The following is a 20,600-nucleotide window of genomic DNA, read 5'->3' as shown; positions in this document are numbered from 1 at the left end:
GGAGACCAGTAAGTGTGTTGGGGAGAGACCTGTAAGTGTGTGGGAGACCTGTAAGTGTGTGTGAGACCTGTAAGTGTGTGGGGGAGAGACCTGTAAGTGTGTGGGAGACCTGTAAGTGTGTGTCGGAGACCTGTATGTGTGTGTGGGAGACCTGTAAGTGTGTGGGGGGGACCTGTAAGTAAGTGTGGGGAGACCTGTAAGTGTATGTGGGAGACCTGTAAGTGTGTGTGGGAGAGACCTGTAAGTGTGTGAGGGGAAACCTGTAAGTGTGTGTGGGAGACCTGTAAGTGTGTGTGGGAGAGACCTGTAAGTGTGTGTGGGGGAGACCTGTAAGTGTGTGTGGGAGACACCTGTAAGGGTGTGGGGGGACCTGTAAGTGTGTGGGGGGGACCTGTAAGTGTGTGTGGATGAGATTTGTAGGTGTGTGTGGGAGAGACCTGTAAGTGTGTTTGGGGGAGACCTGTAAGTGTGTGGGGAAGACCTGTAAGTGTGTGTGAGAGAGACTTGTAAGTGTGTGGGAGAGACCTGTAAGTGTGTGGGAGACCTGTAAGTGTGTGTGTGAGACCTGTAAGTGTTTGTGGGAGACCTGTAAGTGTGTATGGGAAAGACAAGTAAGTGTGTGTATGTGGGGGAGACCTGTAAGTGTGTGTGGGGAAGACCTGTAAGTGTGTGTGGTTGTGACCTGTAAGTGTGTGGGGGGGATACCTGTAAGTGTGTGTGGGAGACCTGTAAGTATGTGAGGGAGAGACCTGTAAGTATGTGTGGGAGATACCTGTAAGTGTGTGTGGGAGTCCTGTAAGTATGTGAAGGAGAGACCTGTAAGTGTGTGTGAGGGAGAGACCTGTAAGTGTGTGTGCGGGGGAGACCTGTAAGTGTGTGTGTGTGGGAGACCTGTAAGTGTTTGTGGGAGACCTGTAAGTGTGTGTGTGGGGGTGACCTGTAAGTGTGTGGGGGGGATACCTGTAAGTGTGTGTGAGGGATACCTGTAAGTGTGTGTGTTGGGGATACCTGTAAGTGTGTGTGGAAGTCCTGTAAGTATGTGTGGGAGAAACCTGTAAGTGTGTGTGGGGGGGAGACCTATAAGTGTGTGGGGGAGACCTGTAAGTGTGTGGGGGAGACCTGTAAGTGTGTGTGGGAGAGACCTGTAAGTGTGTGATTGAGTCCTGTAAGTGTGTGTGCAGGAGACCTGTAAGTGTGTGTGGAGGAGACCTGTAAGTGTGTGGGAAAGTCCTGTAAGTGTGTGTGGGAGAGAATTATAAGTGTGTGGGGGGTAGACCTGTGTGTGAGGGGAAGGCCAATAAGTGTGTGTGTGTGACAAGTTTCCTACCATGAGTGCTCTCTCTCTCTCGCGCGCGCGCGTGTGTGTGTGTCTGTGTGTGTGTGTGTGTGTGTGTGTGTGTGCACTCGCCTATTTGTACTCACCTATATGTGCTTGCGAGGTTCATCTCTAGCTCTTTGGTCCCGCCTCTCAACTGTTAATCAACTGGTGTACAGATTCCTGAGCCTACTGGGCTCTATGATATCTACATATGAAACTGTGTATGGAGTCAGCCTCCACAACATCACTGCCTAATGCATTCCATCCGTTAACTACTCTAACACTGAGGAAGTTCCTCCTAACGTCCCTGTGGCTCATGTGGGCACTCAGTTTCCACCTGTGTCCCCTTGTTCGCGTACCACTAGTGTTAAATAGTTTATCTTTGTTTACCCGGTCGATTCCCCTGAGGATTTTGTAGGTTGTGATCATGTCTTCCCTTGCTCTTCTGTCCTCCAGTGTCGTAAGGTGCATTTCCCGCAGCCTTTCCTAGTAACTCATGTCTTTTAGTTCTGCGACTAGTCTAGTAGCATACCTTTGGACTTTTTCCAACTTCGTGTTGTGCTTGACAAGGTACGGGCTCCATGCTGGGCCGCATACTCCAGGATTGGTCTTACATATGTGGTGTACAAGGTTCTGAACGAATCCTTACACAGGTTCCTGAAGGCTGTTCTGATGTTAGCCAGCCTCGCATATGCCGCAGACGTTATTCTTTTTTTGTGCGCTTCAGGAGACAGGTTTGGTGTGATATCAACTCCTAGATCTTTGCAGACGAGTAGTCACAATAACCTGGCTGAAATATGTTGACCAAACCACACATTAGAAAGTGAAGGGACGACGACGTTTCGGTCCGTCCTGGACAATTCTCAAGTTGATTGTGAAGTTACAATCGACTTGAGAATGGTCCGGGACGGACCGAAAAGTCGTCGTCCCTTCACTTTCTAGTGTGTGGTTTAGTCTACATCCTAGATCTTTCTCTCTGTCCGTTATATGAAGTACTTCATCTCCTATTCTGTATCCTGTGTCTGGCCTCCGGTTTCCACTGCCTGGTTTCATTACCTTGCATTTACTCTGGTTGAGCTTTAGTAGCCATTTGTTGGACCATTCATTCAGTCTGTCTAGGTCATCATGTAACCTCCTACTATCTTCCTCTGTTTTAATACTCCTCATAATTTTTGCATCGTCAGCAAACAATGAGAGAAACGATTCTATATCCAACTAGGAAATCATTTACATATATCAGAAACAGTATAGGTCCAAGGACTGACCCCTGCGGGACTCCACTGTTGACGTCTCGCCAATCTGAGACCTCACCCCTCACAGTGATTCGCTGTCTTCTGTTGCTTAGGTACTCCCTTATCCAATGGAGAACCTTCCCTTTCACTCCTTCCTGCATCTCCAGTTTTTTCATTACACTCTTGTGTGGTACTGTATTGGCTTTCTGGCAATCCAAAAATATGCAGTCTGCCCGCCGCTCTCTTTCTTGCCTGAGTTTTGTTGCCTGGTAATAGATTTCAATTAATCGTGTGAGGCAGGCCTTGCCATCCCTGAACCAACGTTGATGCTGTGTTAAAGAGTTCCTTCGCCCCAGATGTTCCACTAGCTTTTATCGCACAATCTTCTCCATCAGCTTGCATGGTATGCAGGTTAGAGACACTGGCCTGTAGTTCAGTGCCTCCTGTTTATCCCCTTTCTTGTATATCGGGACTACATTAGCCGTCTTCCAAATTTTTGTCAGTTCTCCTGTCACCAGTGATTTGTTATACACTATGGAGAGTGGAAGGCACTGCTTCTGTTTCTTCCTTTAGTATTCAAGGCCTATATTCTAACTGGGCCTATATCCTTTTTCACACCCAACTCTAGCAAAAGCTTCCTTATATCCCCACTGCTAATCTCAAACTCTTCTAGTGGTTCCTGGCTATCTTTTCCCTCTCTTGTCTCAGGAACTTCTCCTTGCTCTAATATGAAGACCTCCTGGAGGTTCTTGGAAGGGTTCTTTCGAACCCTTCCAAGGTCGCCTGTCTTGGTCAGTTTCTGGCACACTTCCGTGTCGTTTGTGGTGAGTCTGTCTGTCTGTCCCTACCCTCAATTTCATTACCCTTTCCTTTACTGTTGTTTTTCTCCTGATGTGGCTGTGCAGCAATTTAGGTTGAGTCTTTGCCTTACTTGCGATGTCGATTTCGTATTGCCCTTCTTCTTCTCTTCTCAACCTGACATATTCATTCCTGGCACTCTAATATCTTTCTCTGCTCTCAAGTGTCCTGTTATTTCTTAAGTTTCTCCATGCCCGTTTACTTTGCTGCTTAGCTAACCTACATCTCTCATTAAACCATGGGTTGCTCATCTTCATTTCGTTGTTTTCCTTTTGGACTGGGACAAACTTGTTTGCTGCTTCCTTACACTTCTGCGTGATGTAGTCCATTATGTCCTGAGCCGTCTTTCCCCTGACCTCTGATTCCCATGTTATATCTGTTAGAAATTTTCTTATCTCCTCATAGTTTCCCTTTCGGGATGCCAGCCTTTTGTTTTCAGTTCCCCTCCTCGAGTTCAATAACCCTTCCTCAAACAGATACTCAAACGTCAGTACACTGTGGGCGCTCATTCCTATTGGGTTCTCGAAACCGATTTTCCTTATGTCGGAGTCGTTCAGAGTGAAATGCATGTGTCTGTGTTCTCACCTAATTCTACTCACCTAATTGTGCTTGCGGGGGTTGAGCTCTGGCTCTTTGGTCCCGCCTGTCAACGGTCAATCAACTAATGAACAGGTTCCTGAGCCTACTGGGCTCTATCATATCTACACTTGAAATTGTGTATGGAGTCAGCTTCCACAACATCACTTCCTAATGCATTCCATTTGTCTACTACTCTGACACTGAAAAAATTCTTTCTAGCGTCTCTATGGCTCATTTGATCACTCAATTTCCACCTGTGTCCCCTAGTGTGTGTGCCCTTTGTGTTAAAAAGTCTCTTTATCTACCCTATCAATTCCTCTGAGAATCTTGTATGTGGTGATCATGTCCCCTCTAACTCTTCTGTCTCCCAGTGATGTGAGGTTTAATTCCACGTAGCTCATACCCATCAGTTCCGGTACTAGTCTGGTGGCAAACCTTTGAACCATTTCCAGTTTAGTCTTTTACTTGACTAGATATGGACTCCATGCTGGAGCCGCATACTCCAGCATTGGTCTGACATATTCTGAAAGATTCCTTACACAAGTTTCTAGAGGCCGTTCTTATGTTAGCCAACCTGGCATATGCCGCTGATGTTATTCTCTTGATATGAGCTTCAGGGGACAGGTCTGGAATGATATCAACCCCCAGGTCTTTCTCTCTGACTCTTGAAGTATTTCATCTTCCAAATGATACGTTGTATCTGCTCTCCTGCTCCCTACACCTATCTTGATTACATTACATTTGCTTGGGTTAAACTCTAACAACCATTTGTTCGACCATTCCTGCAGCTTGTCCAGGTCTTCTTGAAGCCTCAAGCTGTCCTCCTCTGTCTTAATTCTTCTCATAATTTTGGCGTCGTCAGCAAACATTGAAAGGAATGAGTCTATGCCCTCCAGGAGATCATTTACGTATATCAGAAACAGGATAGGTCCGAGTACAGAGCCCTGTGGGACTCCACTGGTGACTTCACGCCAATCTGAGGTCTCACCCCTCACTGTAACTCTCTGCTTCCTTTTACTTAGGTACTCCCTTATCCACTGGAGTGCCCTACCAGTTACTCCTGCCTGTTTCTCCAGCTTATGCATCAGCCTTTTATGGGGTAATATGTCAAAGGCTTTCCAACAGTCCAGAAAAATGCAGTCCGCCCATCCTTCTCTTTCTTGCTTAATCTTTGTCACCTGATCGTAGAATTCTATTAAGCCTGTAAGGCGAGATTTACCCTCCCTGAACCCATGTTGATGGGTTGTCACGAAGTTCCTTCTCTCCAGATTTTGTTACTAGGTTTTTTCTCACGATCTTCTCCATCACCTTGCATGACATACAAGTTAAGGACTCTAGTTCAGTGCCTTTTGTCTGTTGCCCTTTTTGTATATTGGGACTCCATTAGCCGTCTTCCATATTTCTGGTAGGTCTCCCGTTTCCAGTGACCTACTATGCACTTTGGAGAGTGGCAAACAAAGTGCTCCTGCACACTCTTTCAATACCCATGGTGAGATTCTGTCCGGCCCAACATTACTGTGTATGGAGTCTCCCTCCACCACATCACTGCTTAATGCCTTCCATTTCCTAACTACTCTGACACTGAAAAAATTCTTTCTAATGTCACTGTGGCTCATTTGGATACTAAGTTTCCACCTGTGTCCCATTGTTTGTATTCCATCCTTTCTAAAGAGTTTGTCTTTGTCCACCCTATCATTTCCCCTGAGAATTTTGTAGGTGACTATTATGTCTCCTCTATTCTTCTGTTTTCCAGGGACGTGAGGTTCAGCTCCCTTAGCCTTTCCTCGTAGCTCATACCTCTCAGTTCCGGGACTATTCTGGTGGCATACCTCTGAATCTTCTCTAACCTAATCGTGCGTTTAACTAGGTATAGACTCCAGGCTGGAGCTGCATATTTCAGGATTGGTCTGACATAGGTGGTATGCAAGATCTTGAACGATTTCTTAGACAAGTTTCTAAAGGCAGTTGGCCAATCAAGCATATGCCACTGATTACATCCTTTTGTTGTGAGCCTCTGGGGACTGGTTCGGTGTGATATCAACCCCCAGATATTTCTCTCTATTTGACTCTTGCAGAATTTAACCTCCCAGATGGTACCTTGTGTTCAGCCTTTTGCTCCCTTCGCCTAATTTCATTACTTTACACTTTCAGGAATTGAACTTTAGAAGCTATTATCTAGACCATTTCTTCAGTTTGTCCAGTTCGTCCTGTAATCTCTGTCTCTCTTCATCTATCTTGATTCTTCTCATAATTTTTACATCATCAGCAAGCATTGAGAGGAATGTGTCTATAACCTCTGGAAGATCATTTGCATATATTAGAAACCGGATGGGTCCTAGTACAGAAAACAGTGTACAGTGCTGGACTTCGCTGGTGACATCTCGCCACTCTGATGTCTCCCTCCCCCCTCACAGTTATTCGCTGTTTCCTATTGCTTAGATGCTCCCTTATCCACTGGAGCACCTTACCTTTCGCTTCTGCCTGTTGCTCCAACTTTTTTAACAGCCTTTTAAGGGGGAATGTGTCAAAGGCTTTCTGACAGTCCAGTCTAGATAGAAGAAAATTCAGTCCAACCACCCTTCTCTTTCTTGCCTAATTTTTGTTGCTTGGTCAAAGAATTCTAATAAACCTGTGAGGCACGATTTTCCATATCTGAAACCATGCTGGTGATGTGTTATAAAGATATTTCCCTCCAGATTTTTTACGAGCCTTTTCCTCACGATGTTCTCCATCGTAATGCATGGTATGCAAGTCAGGGAAACTGGCCTGCAGTTCAGTGCCTCTTGCCTGTCTCCCTTTTTGTATATTGGGATTAGCTGTCTTCCAGCATTCCGATAGGCCTCCTATTTCCAGTGAGCTGTTATACACCGTAGAGAGTGGAACACTTAGTGCTTCAACACCTTTTGGTATCCACAGTGAGATTCTATCAGGACCTTTGTCACATTCAGCTCCAACAGATTCCTTTTGACCTCATCAACGGTAAGGTCAAATTCCTCCAATGTGTAAATGTGTGCGACATTAGTTCTCTCCATTTTTCAGGTTCAGATCTGGCACCACTCCCAAGGCTTTTGTTTACATTGAGCGACAATTCGTCCATAACGGGTGGCTTAAGTACCACATGTTGGACGTGGAGCAGAACCTGTGTCCCCTGCCCTGCAAGGTCACTACTGACCTTAGTGAGGTAAGGAAACCACCCCCCCTGCCCTGTAAGGTCACCACTGACTTTAATGAGGTAAAGTATCACACCCCTGCCCTGTAAGGTCACCACTGACTTTAGTGTGGTAGGGTACCACCCCTACCCTGTAAGGTCACCACTAACCTTAGTGAGGTAGGGTACCACCCCCCTGCCCTGTACGGTCACCACTAACCTTAGTGAGCTTAAGTACCACCCCCCTGCTCTGCAAGGTCACCACTAATCTTAGTGAGGTAAGGTACCACCCCCCCCCCCTGCCCTGTAAGGTCATTACTAACCTTAGTGAGGTAAGGTACCACCCTCCCTGCCTTGTAAGGTCACCACTAACCTTAGTGAGGTAAGGTACCACCTCCCTGCCCTGTAAGGTCACCAATAATCTTAATGAGGTAAGATACCACCCCCCCTGCCCTGTAAGGTCACGACTAACTTTAGTGAGATAAGGTACCACCACCCTGCCCTGTAAGGTCACCACTAACCTTAGTGAGGTAAGGCACCACACTCCACTGCCATGCAAGGTCTCCACTAACCTTAGTAAGGTAAGGTACCACCCCCCTGCCTTGTAAGGTCTCCACTAACCTTAGTGAGGAAAGGTACCACTCCCCCCTGCCCTGTAAGGTCACCACTAACTTTAGTGAGGCAAGGTACCCCCTTCCCTGCACTGTAAGGTCACCACTAACCTCAGAGAGGTAAGGTACCACCCCCTACCCTGTAAGGTCTCCACTAACCTTAGTGAGGTAAGGTACCACCCCTTTGCCCTGTAAAGTCATTACTGACCTTAATAAGGTAAGGTACCACCCTCCCTGCCCTGTAAGGTCACCAATAAACTTAGTGAGGTAAGGTAACACCCTCCCTGCCCTGTAAGGTCACCACTAACTTTAGTGAGGTAAGTACCACCACCCATGCCCTGTAAGGTCACCACTAACCTTAGTGAGGTAAGATACCACCCCTCACCTGCCCTGTAAGGTCACCGCTAATCTTATTGAGGTAAGGTACCACCGCCCCCTGCCCTGTAAGGTCACCCTAACCTTAGTGAGGTAAGATTCCAGCCCTTCCCTGCCCTGTAAGGTCACCACTATTCTTACTGAGGTAAGGTATTAGCCCTGCCCTGTAAGGTCATCACTAACTTTAGGGAGGTAAGGTACCACCCAACCCCCGCCCAGTAAGGTCACTACTAACCTTAGTGAGGTAAGGTACCAAACCCCTGCCCTGAAAGGTCTCCACTAACCTTAGTGAGGTAAGGTACCCCCCCTGCCCTTTAAGGTCACTACTGACCTTAGTGAGGTAAGGTACCACCCCCAGTACCCTGTAAGGTCACTACTGACCTTATTGAGTTACGTTATCACCCCCCTTACTGTGTAAGATCACTACTGAACTTAGTGAAGTAAGGTACCAACCCCTTGCCCAGTAAGGTCAACACTAACCTTAGTGAGGTAAGGTACAACCCCCTTGCCCTGTAAGGTCACCACTGACCTTAGGTAAGGTACCACCTCCGTGTCCTGTAAGGTCACTACTGACCTTAGTGAGGTAAGGTACCACCACCCTACCCTGTAAGGTCACCACTAATCTTAGTGAGGTATGGTACCACCACCCCTGCCCTGTAAGGTCACCACTAACCTTAGTGAGATAAGGGACCACCCCTCCCATGCCCTGTAAGGCCACCACTAAATTTAGTGAGGTAAGGTACCACCCACCCCCCCTGCCCTGTAAGGTCACCACTAACTTTAGTGAGGTAAGGTACCACCCCCCCCCTGCCTTGTAAGGTCACCACTAACCTTAGTGAGGTAAGATACCACCCCTCTCCTACCCTGTAAGGTCACCACTAACTTTAGTGAGGTAAAGTACCAACCCCCCCCCTGACCTATAAGGTCTCCACTAACCTTAGTGAGGTAAGGTACCACCACCCTGCCTTGTGAGGTCACCGCTGACCTTAATGAGGTAATGTACAACCCCCCTGCCCTGTAAGGTCATTACTGACCTTAGTGAGGTAAGGTACCACCCTCCATGCCCTGTAAGGTCACCACTAACCTTAGTAAGCTAAGATACCACCTCCCTGCCCTATAAGGTCACCAATAATCTTAATGAAGTAAGGCAACACCCTGCCCTGTAAGGTCACCACTAACTTTAGTGAGGTAAGGTATCACCACCCTGCCCTGTAAGGTCACCACTAACCTTAGTGAAGTAAGGTACCACCCTCCCCTGCCCTGTAAGGTCTCCACTAACCTTAGTGAGGTAAGGTACCTCCCTTCTGCCCTGTAAGGGCACCACACCTGAGTGAGGTAAGGTACCATCCCCCTGCCCTGTAAAGTCACCACTAACTTTAGTGGGGCAAGGTACCCCCTTCCCTGCCCTGTAAGGCCACCCCTAACCTTAGAGAGGCAAGGTACCACCACCCGCTGCCCTGTAAGGTCACCACTAAACTTACTAAGGTAAGGTACCACCCCCTGCCCTGTAAGGTCTCCACTAACCTTAGTGAGGAAAGGTACTACCCCACTGACCTGTAAGGTCTCCACTAACCTTAGTGAGGTAAGGTACCACCCCCTGCCCTGTAAGGTCACCACTAACCTAAGTGAGGTAAGGTACCACTCCCCTGCCCTGTAAGGTCACCGCTAACCTTAGTGAGGTAAGGTACCAACGCCCCATGCTCTGTAAGGTCACCACTAATCTTAGTGAGGTAAGGTACCACTGCCCCCTGCTCTGTAAGGTCACTACTAACCTTAGTGCGGTAAGATACCAGCCCTTCCCTGCCCTGTAAGGTCACCACTATTCTTACTGAGGTAAGGTATTAGCCCTGCCCTGTAAGGTCATCATTAACTTTGGGGAGGTAAGGTACCACCCCACCCCCTCCCAGTAAGGTCACTACTAACCTTAGTGAAGTAAGGTACCAAACCCCTGCCATGAAAGGTCTCCACTAACTTTAGTGAGGTAAGGTACCATCCCCCTACCCTGTAAGGTCACCACTAACCTTAGTGAGGTAAGGTACCACCCCCCCTCCCCTGTAAGGTCACCACTAACCTTAATGAGGTAAGATACCCCCCCTACCATGTAAGGTCACTACTGTCCTTAGTGAGGTAAGGTACCATACCCTGCCCTGTAAGGTCACTACTGCCCTTAGTGAGATACTTTATCATCCCCCTTACCGTGTAAGGTCACTACTGACTTTAGTGAGGTAAGGTACCACCCCCTGCTCTGTAAGGTCACTACTGACCTTAGTGAGGTAAGGTACCACCCACCTGCCCTGTAAGGTCACTACTGACCTTAGAGAGGTAAGGTACCACCCTCCCCCCTGCCCGGTAAGGTCACCACTAACCTTAGTGAGGTAAAGTACCACCCCCCCCCCGTGCCCTGTAATGTCATTACAGACCTTAGTGAGGTAAGCTACCACCCCTTTGTCCTGTAAGGTCACTACTGACCTTAGTGAGGTAAGGTACCAACACCCTACCCCGTAAGGTCACCACTAATTTTAGTGAGGAAAGGTACCACCCACCAGCCCTGTAAGGTCACCACTAACTTTAGTGAGGTAGGGTACCACCCACCTGCCCTGTAAGGTCACCACTAACCTTAGTGAGGTAAGATACTACCCCTCCCCTGCCCTGTATGATCACCACTAACTTTAGTGAGGTAAAGAACCACCCCCCCCCCTGCCCTGTAAGGTCTCCACTAACCTTAGTGAGGTAAGGCACCACCCCCCTGCCCTGTAAGGTCACCACTGACCTTAATGAGGAAAAGTACCACACCACTGCAATGTAAGCTCACAACTGACCTTAGTGTGGTAAGGTACCACCCCTACCTTGTAAGGTCACCATTAACCTTAATGAGGTATGGTACCACCCCCCTGCCATGTAAGATCACCACTAACCTTAGTGACCTTAGGTACCACCCACTGCTCTGTAAGGTCACCACTAACCTTAGTGAGGTAAGGTACCACCCCCCTGCCCTGAAAGGTCATTACTGACCTTAGTGAGGTAAGGTACCACCCTCCCTGCCATGTAAGATCACCACTTACCTTAGTGACCTTAGGTACCACCCCCTGCTCTGTAAGGTCACCACTTACCTTAGTGAGGTAAGGTACCACCCCCCTGCCCTGTAAGGTCATTACTGACCTTAGTGAGGAAAAGTACCACCCTCCCTGCCCTGTAAGGTCACCACTAACTTTAGTGTGGTAAAGTTCCACAACCCCTGACCTGTAAGGTCACCACTAACCTTAGTGAGGCAAGATACCACCCCTCCCCTGCCCTCGAAGATCACCATTAATCTTAGTGAGGTAAGGTACCACCCCCCTGCCCCGCAAGGTCACCACTAACATTAGTGAGGTAATGTACCACCCCCCTGCCCGGGAAAGTCACCACTAAGCTTAGTGAGGTTAGATACCACCTCTTCCCAGCCCTGTAAGGTCACCACTAACCTTACTGAGCTAAGGTACTACCCCCTGCCCTGTAAGGTCATTACTATTATTAGGGAGGTAAGGTACTACCCCCTGCCCTGTAAGGTCACCACTAACCTTAGTGAGGTAACACCCCTCCCCCGCCCTGTAAGGTCTCCACTAACCTTAGTGAGGTAAGGTACCATCCCCCTACTCTGTAAGGTCACCACTAACCTTAACGACGTAAGGTACCACCCCCTCCCTGCCCTGTAAGGTCACCACTAATCTTAGTGAGGTAAGGTACCACCCCCTGCCCTGTAAGGTCACCACTAACCTTAGTGAGGTAAGATACCACCCCCCTGCCCTGTAAGGTCTCCACTAACCTTAGTGAGGTAAGGTCCCACCCCTGCCCTGTAAGGTCACCACTAACCTAAGTGAGGTCAGGTACCACTCCCCTGCCCTGTAAGGTCACCACTAACCTTAGTGAGGTATGGTACCACCACCCCTACCCTGTAAGGTCACCACTAACCTTGGTGAGGTAAGGAACCACCCCCCTGCCCTGCAAGGTCACCACTAACCTTAGTGAGGTAAGGGACCACCCCCCCTGCCCTCTAAGGTCACAACTAACCTTAGTGAGGTAAGGTACCACCCCCCTGCCTTGTAAGGTCACCACTAACCTTAGTGAGGTAAGTACCACTCCCCTGCCCTGTAAGGTCATTACTGACTTTACTGAGGTAATGTACCACCCTCCTGCCCTGTAAGGTCACCACTAACCTTAATGAGGTACGGTACTACCCCCCGGCCCTGTAAGGTCACCACTAACTTTATTGATGTAAGGTACCACCCCCCTGCCCTGTAAGGTCACCACAAACCTTAGTGAGGTAAGGTACCACCCCACTGCTTTGTAAGGTCACCACTAACTTTAGTGAGGTAAGGTACCACCACCCTGCCCTGTAAGGTCACCACTAACCGTAGTGAGGTGAGGTACCACCCTCTCCTGCCCCGCAAGGCCACCACTAACCTTAGTGAGATAAGGAACCACCCCCTTGCCCTGTAAGTTCACCACTAACCTTAGTGAGGTAAGGTACCACCCCCCTGCCCTTTAAGGTCACTTTTAATTTAGTGAGGTAAGGTACGACACTCCCCTGCCCTGTAAGGTCCCCACTAACCTTAGTGAGGTAAGGTACCACCCTTACCCTGTAAGGTCACCACTAACCTTAGTGAGGTAAGGTACCACCACCCCTGCCCTGTATGGTCACCACTAACATTATTGAGGTAAGGTACCACCCACCTGCCCTGCAAATTTACCACTAACTTTTTTGAGGTAAGGTACCACCCCCCCTTGTCCTGTCCTGTAAGGTCGCCAGTACCCTTAGTGAGGTAAGGTACCCCCCCTTGCCTTGTAAGGTCACCTCTAACCTTAGTGAGGTAAGGTACCTTCCCCTGCCCTGTAAGGTCACCACTAACCTTAATGAGGTAAGGTACCACCCCACTGCCCAGTAAGGTCATTACTAAATTTAGTGAGGTAAGGTACAGTGGTTCTTTCTCTCTCTCTCTCTCTCCTTCTTTACTACTTCCTGGGAAGCCTCACTACGACAGGACAAACACCAGCAAATTTGAATATATTTACTGGACAAAGCACATACACAATACAAACACACATATAATAATAATAATAATGAACCCTACACTCTATACTATTTCAATCAGGTTGCACTCCAACACCATCAGAAGTCTATCATCTGCTTATCAAGTGGTATCCTATCTCCTGATTCACCACCTAATACTACCAACCTTCTCAAGTAAGACAAGTCTTATAACACAATGTTGAACTATCAGCAAGAGAATATATATATATATATATATATATATATATATATATATATATATATATATATATTTTGGTAGCAGTCTTTCCTGTAGACATATATTATTAAATATGACCGAAAAAGTAAGATTAATAATTCTAACACGAATTTTCTCAATCTTTCGTACATTACGCTTCACTGTTGGAGGTAAATCAAAAATCACTTCTCCAAAATCATTTTTATTTCTAGTCTGACGCGACACGGGCGCGTTTCGTAAAACTTATTACATTTTCAAAGACTTCACAAATACACAACTGATTAGAACTTGCGTTTCTCTGATTTTATATCTACATTTGAGTGAGGTGGGAAGGGTGATGTGGCATTAACACAAGACAGAACACTAGGGGATATTAATAGGGTATTAAAAAGTATCAACACAAGACAGAACAGAAACAATGGGTATTGAAGAGAAGTGTTTGTAGAAAGCCTATTGGTCCATATTTCTTGATGCTTCTATATTGGAGCGGATTCTTGAGGTGGGTAGAATATAGTTGTGCAATAATTGGCTGTTGATTGCTGGTGTTGACTTCTTGATGTGTAGTGCCTCGCAAACGTCAAGCCGCCTGCTATCGCTGTATCTATCGATGATTTCTGTGTTGTTTACTAGGATTTCTCTGGCGATGGTTTGGTTATGGGAAGAGATTATATGTTCCTTAATGGAGCCCTGTTGCTTATGCATCGTTAAACGCCTAGAAAGAGATGTTGTTGTCTTGCCTATATACTGGGTTTTTTGGAGCTTACAGTCCCCAAGTGGCATTTGAAGGCATAGACGACGTTAGTCTCTTTTAAAGCGTTCTGTTTTGTGTCTGGAGAGTTTCTCATGAGTAGGCTGGCCGTTTTTCTGGTTTTATAGTAAATCGTCAGTTGTATCCTCTGATTTTTGTCTGTAGGGATAACGTTTCTATTAACAATATCTTTCAGGACCCTTTCCTCCGTTTTATGAGCTGTGGAAAAGAAGTTCCTGTAAATAGTCTAATAGGGGGTATAGGTGTTGTGTTAGTTGTCTCTTCGGAGGTTGCATGGCTTTTCACTTTCCTTCTTATGATGTCTTCGATGAAACCATTGGAGAAGCCGTTATTGACTAGGACCTGCCTTACCCTACAGAGTTCTTCGTCGACTTGCTTCCATTCTGAGCTGTGGCTGAGAGCACGGTCGACGTATGCGTTAACAACACTCCTCTTGTACCTGTCAGGGCAGTCGCTGTTGGCATTTAGGCACATTCCTATGTTTGTTTCCTTTGTGTAGACTGCAGTGTGGAAACCTCCGCCCTTTTCCATGACTGTTACATCTAGAAAAGGCAGCTTCCCATCCTTTTCCGTCTCGTAAGTGAAACGCAGCACGGAACTCTGCTCAAATGCCTCCTTCAGCTCCTGCAGATGTCTGACATCAGGTACCTGTGTAAAAATGTCGTCAACATACCTGCAGTATATGGCCGGTTTCAAGTTCATGTCGACTAAGACTTTTTGCTCGATGGTACCCATGTAGAAGTTTGCAAACAGGACACCTAGGGGAGAACCCATGGCGACCCCATCTACTTGCTTATACATGTGCCCATCCGGGCTCAAGAAGGGTGCCTCTTTAGTACAAGCTTGGAGTAGTTTTCCTCAGAATACTTTCTGGCATGTCAAGAGGAGTACAGGGCTGGATCACGATACACTCCGTCGGCTATCATTCCGATTGTCTCGTCCACAGGTACGTTGGTAAACAGCGATTCTACGTCCAACGAGGCTCTTATCCCTGTGGCCCGTGCGCCCCGCAGTAAGTCCACAAATTCCTTTGGAGACTTCAGGCTGAAGGCGCAAGGAACATAAGGAGTCAGCAGGCCGTTGAGTCGCTTCGCCAGTCTGTACGTGGGTGTGGGTATCTGGCTAATGATTGGCCGAAGTGGGTTTCCAGGCATGTGCGTCTTGACATTTCCATACGCATATCCAGGTTTATATTCCCCAATGATCTTTGGCAGGTGGAGTCCGGATTTCTTGGCGTTCACAGTTTCGATCAGTTTGTTGACCTTTGCTTTAATTCGGCTGTAGTGTCCTTCGTTACCCTTTGGAACTTAGTTTGGTCAGAGAGTATGATGTTCATTTTCGCCAGATATTCGTCTTTTTTAAGAATGACATATATTGGCTTAAAGCGGCAGCTAAAAGCCTTCGTGAGAACAAGGAGATAGTCGTCAGGAGAGGTGACAAGTCGCCAATATATGTCATTCTTAAAAAAGACGAATATCTGGCGAAAATGAACATCATACTCTCTGACCAAACTAAGTTCCAAAGGGTAACGAAGGACACTACAGCCGAATTAAAAGCAAAGGTCAACAAACTGATCGAAACTGTGAACGCCAAGAAATCCGGACTCCACCTGCCAAAGATCATTGGGGAATATAAACCTGGATATGCGTATGGAAATGTCAAGACGCACAAGCCTGGAAACCCACTTCGGCCAATCATTAGCCAGATACCCACACCCACGTACAGACTGGCGAAGCGACTCAACGGCCTGCTGACTCCTTATGTTCCTTGCGCCTTCAGCCTGAAGTCTCCAAAGGAATTTGTGGACTTACTGCGGGGCGCACGGGCCACAGGGATAAGAGCCTCGTTGGACGTAGAATCGCTGTTTACCAACGTACCTGTGGACGAGACAATCGGAATGATAGCCGACAGAGTGTATCGTGATCCAGCCTGTACTCCTCTTGACATGCCAGAAAGTATTCTGAGGAAACTACTCCAAGCTTGTACTAAAGAGGCACCCTTCTTGAGCCCGGATGGGCACATGTATAAGCAAGTAGATGGGGTCGCCATGGGTTCTCCCCTTGGTGTCCTGTTTGCAAACTTCTACATGGGTACCATCGAGCAAAAAGTCTTAGTCGACATGAACTTGAAACCGGCCATATACGGCAGGTATGTTGACGACATTTTACACAGGTACCTGATGTCAGACATCTGCAGGAGCTGAAGGAGGCATTTGAGCAGAGTTCCGTGCTGCGTTTCACTTACGAGACGGAAAAGGATGGGAAGCTGCCTTTTCTAGATGTAACAGTCATGAAAAGGGGCGGAGGTTTCCACACTGCAGTCTACACAAAGGAAACAAACATAGGAATGTGCCTAAATGCCAACAGCGACTGCCCTGACAGGTACAAGAGGAGTGTTGTTAACGCATACGTCGACCGTGCTCTCAGCCACAGCTCAGAATGGAAGCAAGTCGACGAAGAACTCTGTAGGGTAAGGCAGGTCCTAGTCAATAACGGCTTCTCCAATGGTTTCATCGAAGACATCATAAGAAGGAAAGTGAAAAGCCATGCACCTCCGAAGAGACAACTAACACAACACCTATACCCCCTATTAGACTATTTTACAGGAACTTCTTTTCCACAGCTCATAAAACGGAGGAAAGGGTCCTGAAAGATATTGTTAATAGAAACGTTATCCCTACAGACAAAAATCAGAGGATACAACTGACGATTTACTATAAAACCAGAAAACGGCCAGCCTACTCATGAGAAACTCTCCAGACACAAAACAGAACGCTTTAAAAGAGGACTAACGTCGTCTATGCCTTCAAATGTCCACTTGGGGACTGTAAGCTCCAAAAAACCCAGTATATAGGCAAGACAACAACATCTCTTTCTAGGCGTTTAACGATGCATAAGCAACAGGGCTCCATTAAGGAACATATACTCTCTTCCCATAACCAAACCATCGCCAGAGAAATCCTAGTAAACAACACAGAAATCATCGATAGATACAGCGATAGCAGGCGGCTTGACGTTTGCGAGGCACTACACATCAAGAAGTCAACACCAGCAATCAACAGCCAATTATTGCACAACTATATTCTACCCACCTCAAGACTCCGCTTCAATATAGAAGCATCAAGAAATATGGACCAATAGGCTTTCTACAAACACTTCTATTCAATACCCATTGTTTTCTGTTCTGTCTTGTGTTGATACTTTTAATACCCTATTAATATCCTCTAGTGTTCTGTCTTGTGTTAATGCCACATCACCCTTCCCACCTCACTCAAATGTAGATATAAAATCAGAGAAACGCAAGTTCTAATCAGTTGTGTATTTGTGAAGTCTTTGAAAATGTAATAAGTTTTGCGAAACGCGCCCGTGTCGCGTCAGACTAGAAATAAAAATGAATTTTGGAGAAGTGATTTTTTATTTACCTCCAACAGTGAAGCGTAATGTACGAAAGATTGAGAAAATTCGTGTTAGAATTATTAATCTTACTTTTTCGGTCATATTTAATAATATATATATATATATATATATATATATATATATATTTATATATATATATATATATATATATATATATAATATATATATATATATATATATATATATATATATATATATATAGTATGTACAAGGAAGACCAGCGTATGACTGCCATAACATAAATGTTAGTATAAATGTTCCTTGATATACAACAATGGTCATTCGATCACCCTATCAGTCCTAGAACACATATGTATGTCTCTGTAGGTAATCCAGTCTACGACTGTAACTCTATGCTTCAGTATAAGTACTCCTCGGCACAAAAATTGCAAACAATCGCTCACCTTTCACTGCGTCTTGCACGCTAATGACAACCAAACACTCTACCAACTCCCTACCAGTAATCAACCAGAACTTCCCTTCCACATCTGGAAGCTCACTACCCTGACATCTTCAGGTTCTTCCGGGCTCATCTACCAGGATCCTCCGCAGCTCTTCCAGGCTGCTACACCATGAAGTCTTCCTTGATCAACTATGGTGCTTCACCACTTCTACTAGAGTCCTCCACAGCTCTCCTGGCTGCTACACCATGAAGTTTCCTCAAACAGAACTGGAGTTTTGCCACTGGTATTTCAGAAGCACGTGACACTCCTCTTCACTGCTTCTCCTCACAGCTCGAGGTTCTACTCTTCCACTACCTTAAAGTCTCATCAACTACTCACTCTGTGCTGGCTCCGAAGTTCTCAGCAAATTCTTCCCCAAAGACAAACCTGCCACCCATTGACACTCCAATAAAAATGTTTCCTTATAAACACATAGACGAAATAATGCACACATTATGTTTGCATCCAACATCTATCTGCTCTCTACATACTGTGAGAATTGACTCCCCCGTTTGGGCTGGTCCATGCTCTGTCCTCCGCTGCCAGTCAGTTGGCTTCAGGCGGTCGATGGGAGAGGACGTGCTGCTCGTCCCTCCAGCTGCCTCTCTCATCTCCGTCCTCTTATTTAGGCTTCCTGCCTTACCAAAACATGTCTAACTTATCCATAAACATTCGCTACTGTCGCTGGGCACACGACCAACTACAAGTAATCACTATAAACTGGCTTTAATCGTGCTTACCACAGCTTGTCTAGTCGAGGGCGCTCTCCCCTCTGACTGAGTCTGATCAGGGCGGTCCCACGGCCCACGATAATGTCTCTGGGCGGCTTAACAAACTCTCCTTGCCATCCAGGACTTGAGACCACACATTCCCAGCTCGATTCCACAGCTGGAACATCTGCACACTTCCTTCCTCTTGAAGGTATATCACAGGGGTTTCTTTCTAACGGGAGCCCAAACGAAGCACAGCTTCCCCTTGCGATGTTTGGCACTCAAGTGACTTAAGCTCCTCTCTAAGCGAGCCTCACACCTCCAGCAAATTATCCACATCTCATAACCAGTCACTTATCTAATTTCTTATCACTGCCCATAATCTCAAATTGTTTATCAAATCCAACCAACTATTTTACATCTGTGTCTTCACCTCTATATTTCCTTGGCCTTCTAGTCAGGTCAGGCTTGATAGAATAATTCTCAAAGGGGAGACTCGTTTTTCGGCTGCCTGGGATCATGACAGTTCAGCAGGTTGCTCTATATTCAGCAGTCAGCAGGCTGCTCTATGTTCAGCAGTCAGCAGGCAGCTCTATATTCAGCAGCAAGAAGGCTGCTCTATGTTCAGCAGTCAGCAGCATCACAGGGAACATTCTTCCTGAGCCTTTAAGAAACATAACATGGAGAATTGTGCATATAAGAGGTTTATCTAGTCTCTTAATAACTCGCTTGATATATTTACTTTTGTTATCATGTGAATGGTTACAATTGCCTATTTATATGACCAAAATATTAAATTTTAACTGATTTTCCCACCTCTTGTCAGGTGTCGACGGCAGACGTGGTATTGATACACTTACGGAGTGTGGCAAGTAGAGAGAAGGTGCTGGTGGACCTAGGTCCACGCGACCCTTCTCAGCCCTGGGTTATGTTTGAGCCAGAGACACATTTACAGTCTAACGTCCTCTTCCATACGAATTATAAGTTGCTAGATGGGTTCTTCAACCGCACGATGCACCACCGGAGAGACTCAGACATCCTAGTGCTCCATGGGTTTATTGTGGGGCGTGGCCGGGACGCATCCTTCCTGCCTCCATCATGGCGTCAAGATCCTGTACTATTTCCAAACAAAACCAGGAGGAAACTGGCTGTGGCGTTCGTTTCCAACTGTAAGGACAACAGTGGAAGGTTACAATATATTCGAACTTTGAAGAAATACGCCCGGGTCGATGTGTATGGCAGATGCGGCGGCCATAAGTGTGGAAGTTCTCGATATGCTGAGCACGCATACAAACCTGCAACGGATCCCTGCATGAGGATGGCTGGCGACAGTTACCTGTTTTATTTGGCGTTTGAAAACGCCTTATGTACGGACTATGTAACGGAGAAGCTGTACAACCTTCTTTACTATCCACTAATTCCTGTGGTGCTTGGGGCGGCCAACTACAGCGCCCTGATGCCTCCTGGCTCCTACATCAACGCCCTGCACTATACACCCAAACAACTGGCTTACAAAATGAAGTACCTCGCCGATCACCCTCAGGTAGGCTCAAAGGTGTATTGGAAATGTCTGCCGCTCGTGGCCAAAACACAATTTTGTGCCCTCTCTTTTCCCTCGAATAATCAAACCCACACACCTCCTATACTCTTAATTTTCGAACACCCAACTTTACATAGCAACCCCTTCCTAACTCAGAACAATGTCTGACCATTATCAGGGGTGCCCTTACTTTTATCAGAGACCTCCGGTAAAAATATTAATAAACACACAAATGCTTACTACTAACACCACCACACATGGAACACACACTCCCAGACACTCACTACCACACACTACTCAGATAGGGGTCTAGTAGATGAGTGGGCAGTGCGCAGGA

The 20,600-nt window shown here is 46.7% G+C and overlaps 1 protein-coding gene across 1 annotated transcript in view; it reads left to right on the top strand.

The window, feature by feature from the left end:
* Positions 1 to 20,600, top strand: part of LOC123750484 (uncharacterized) — a 141,919-nt gene that overhangs the window by 102,297 nt on the left and 19,022 nt on the right. The window contains exons 5-6 of the mRNA XM_069316842.1: positions 7,027 to 7,168; positions 19,550 to 20,266. Coding sequence (XP_069172943.1) covers positions 7,027 to 7,168; positions 19,550 to 20,266 — 859 coding nt within the window. The remainder of the gene's footprint in view (positions 1 to 7,026; positions 7,169 to 19,549; positions 20,267 to 20,600) is intronic.

This window comes from Procambarus clarkii, chromosome 85 (genome assembly GCF_040958095.1).
Source record: "Procambarus clarkii isolate CNS0578487 chromosome 85, FALCON_Pclarkii_2.0, whole genome shotgun sequence".
Classification (NCBI taxonomy): Eukaryota; Metazoa; Arthropoda; class Malacostraca; order Decapoda; family Cambaridae; genus Procambarus; species Procambarus clarkii.
The sequence above is the reverse complement of the archived record's forward strand: the minus strand, read 5'-3'. Positions and strand labels throughout refer to the sequence as shown.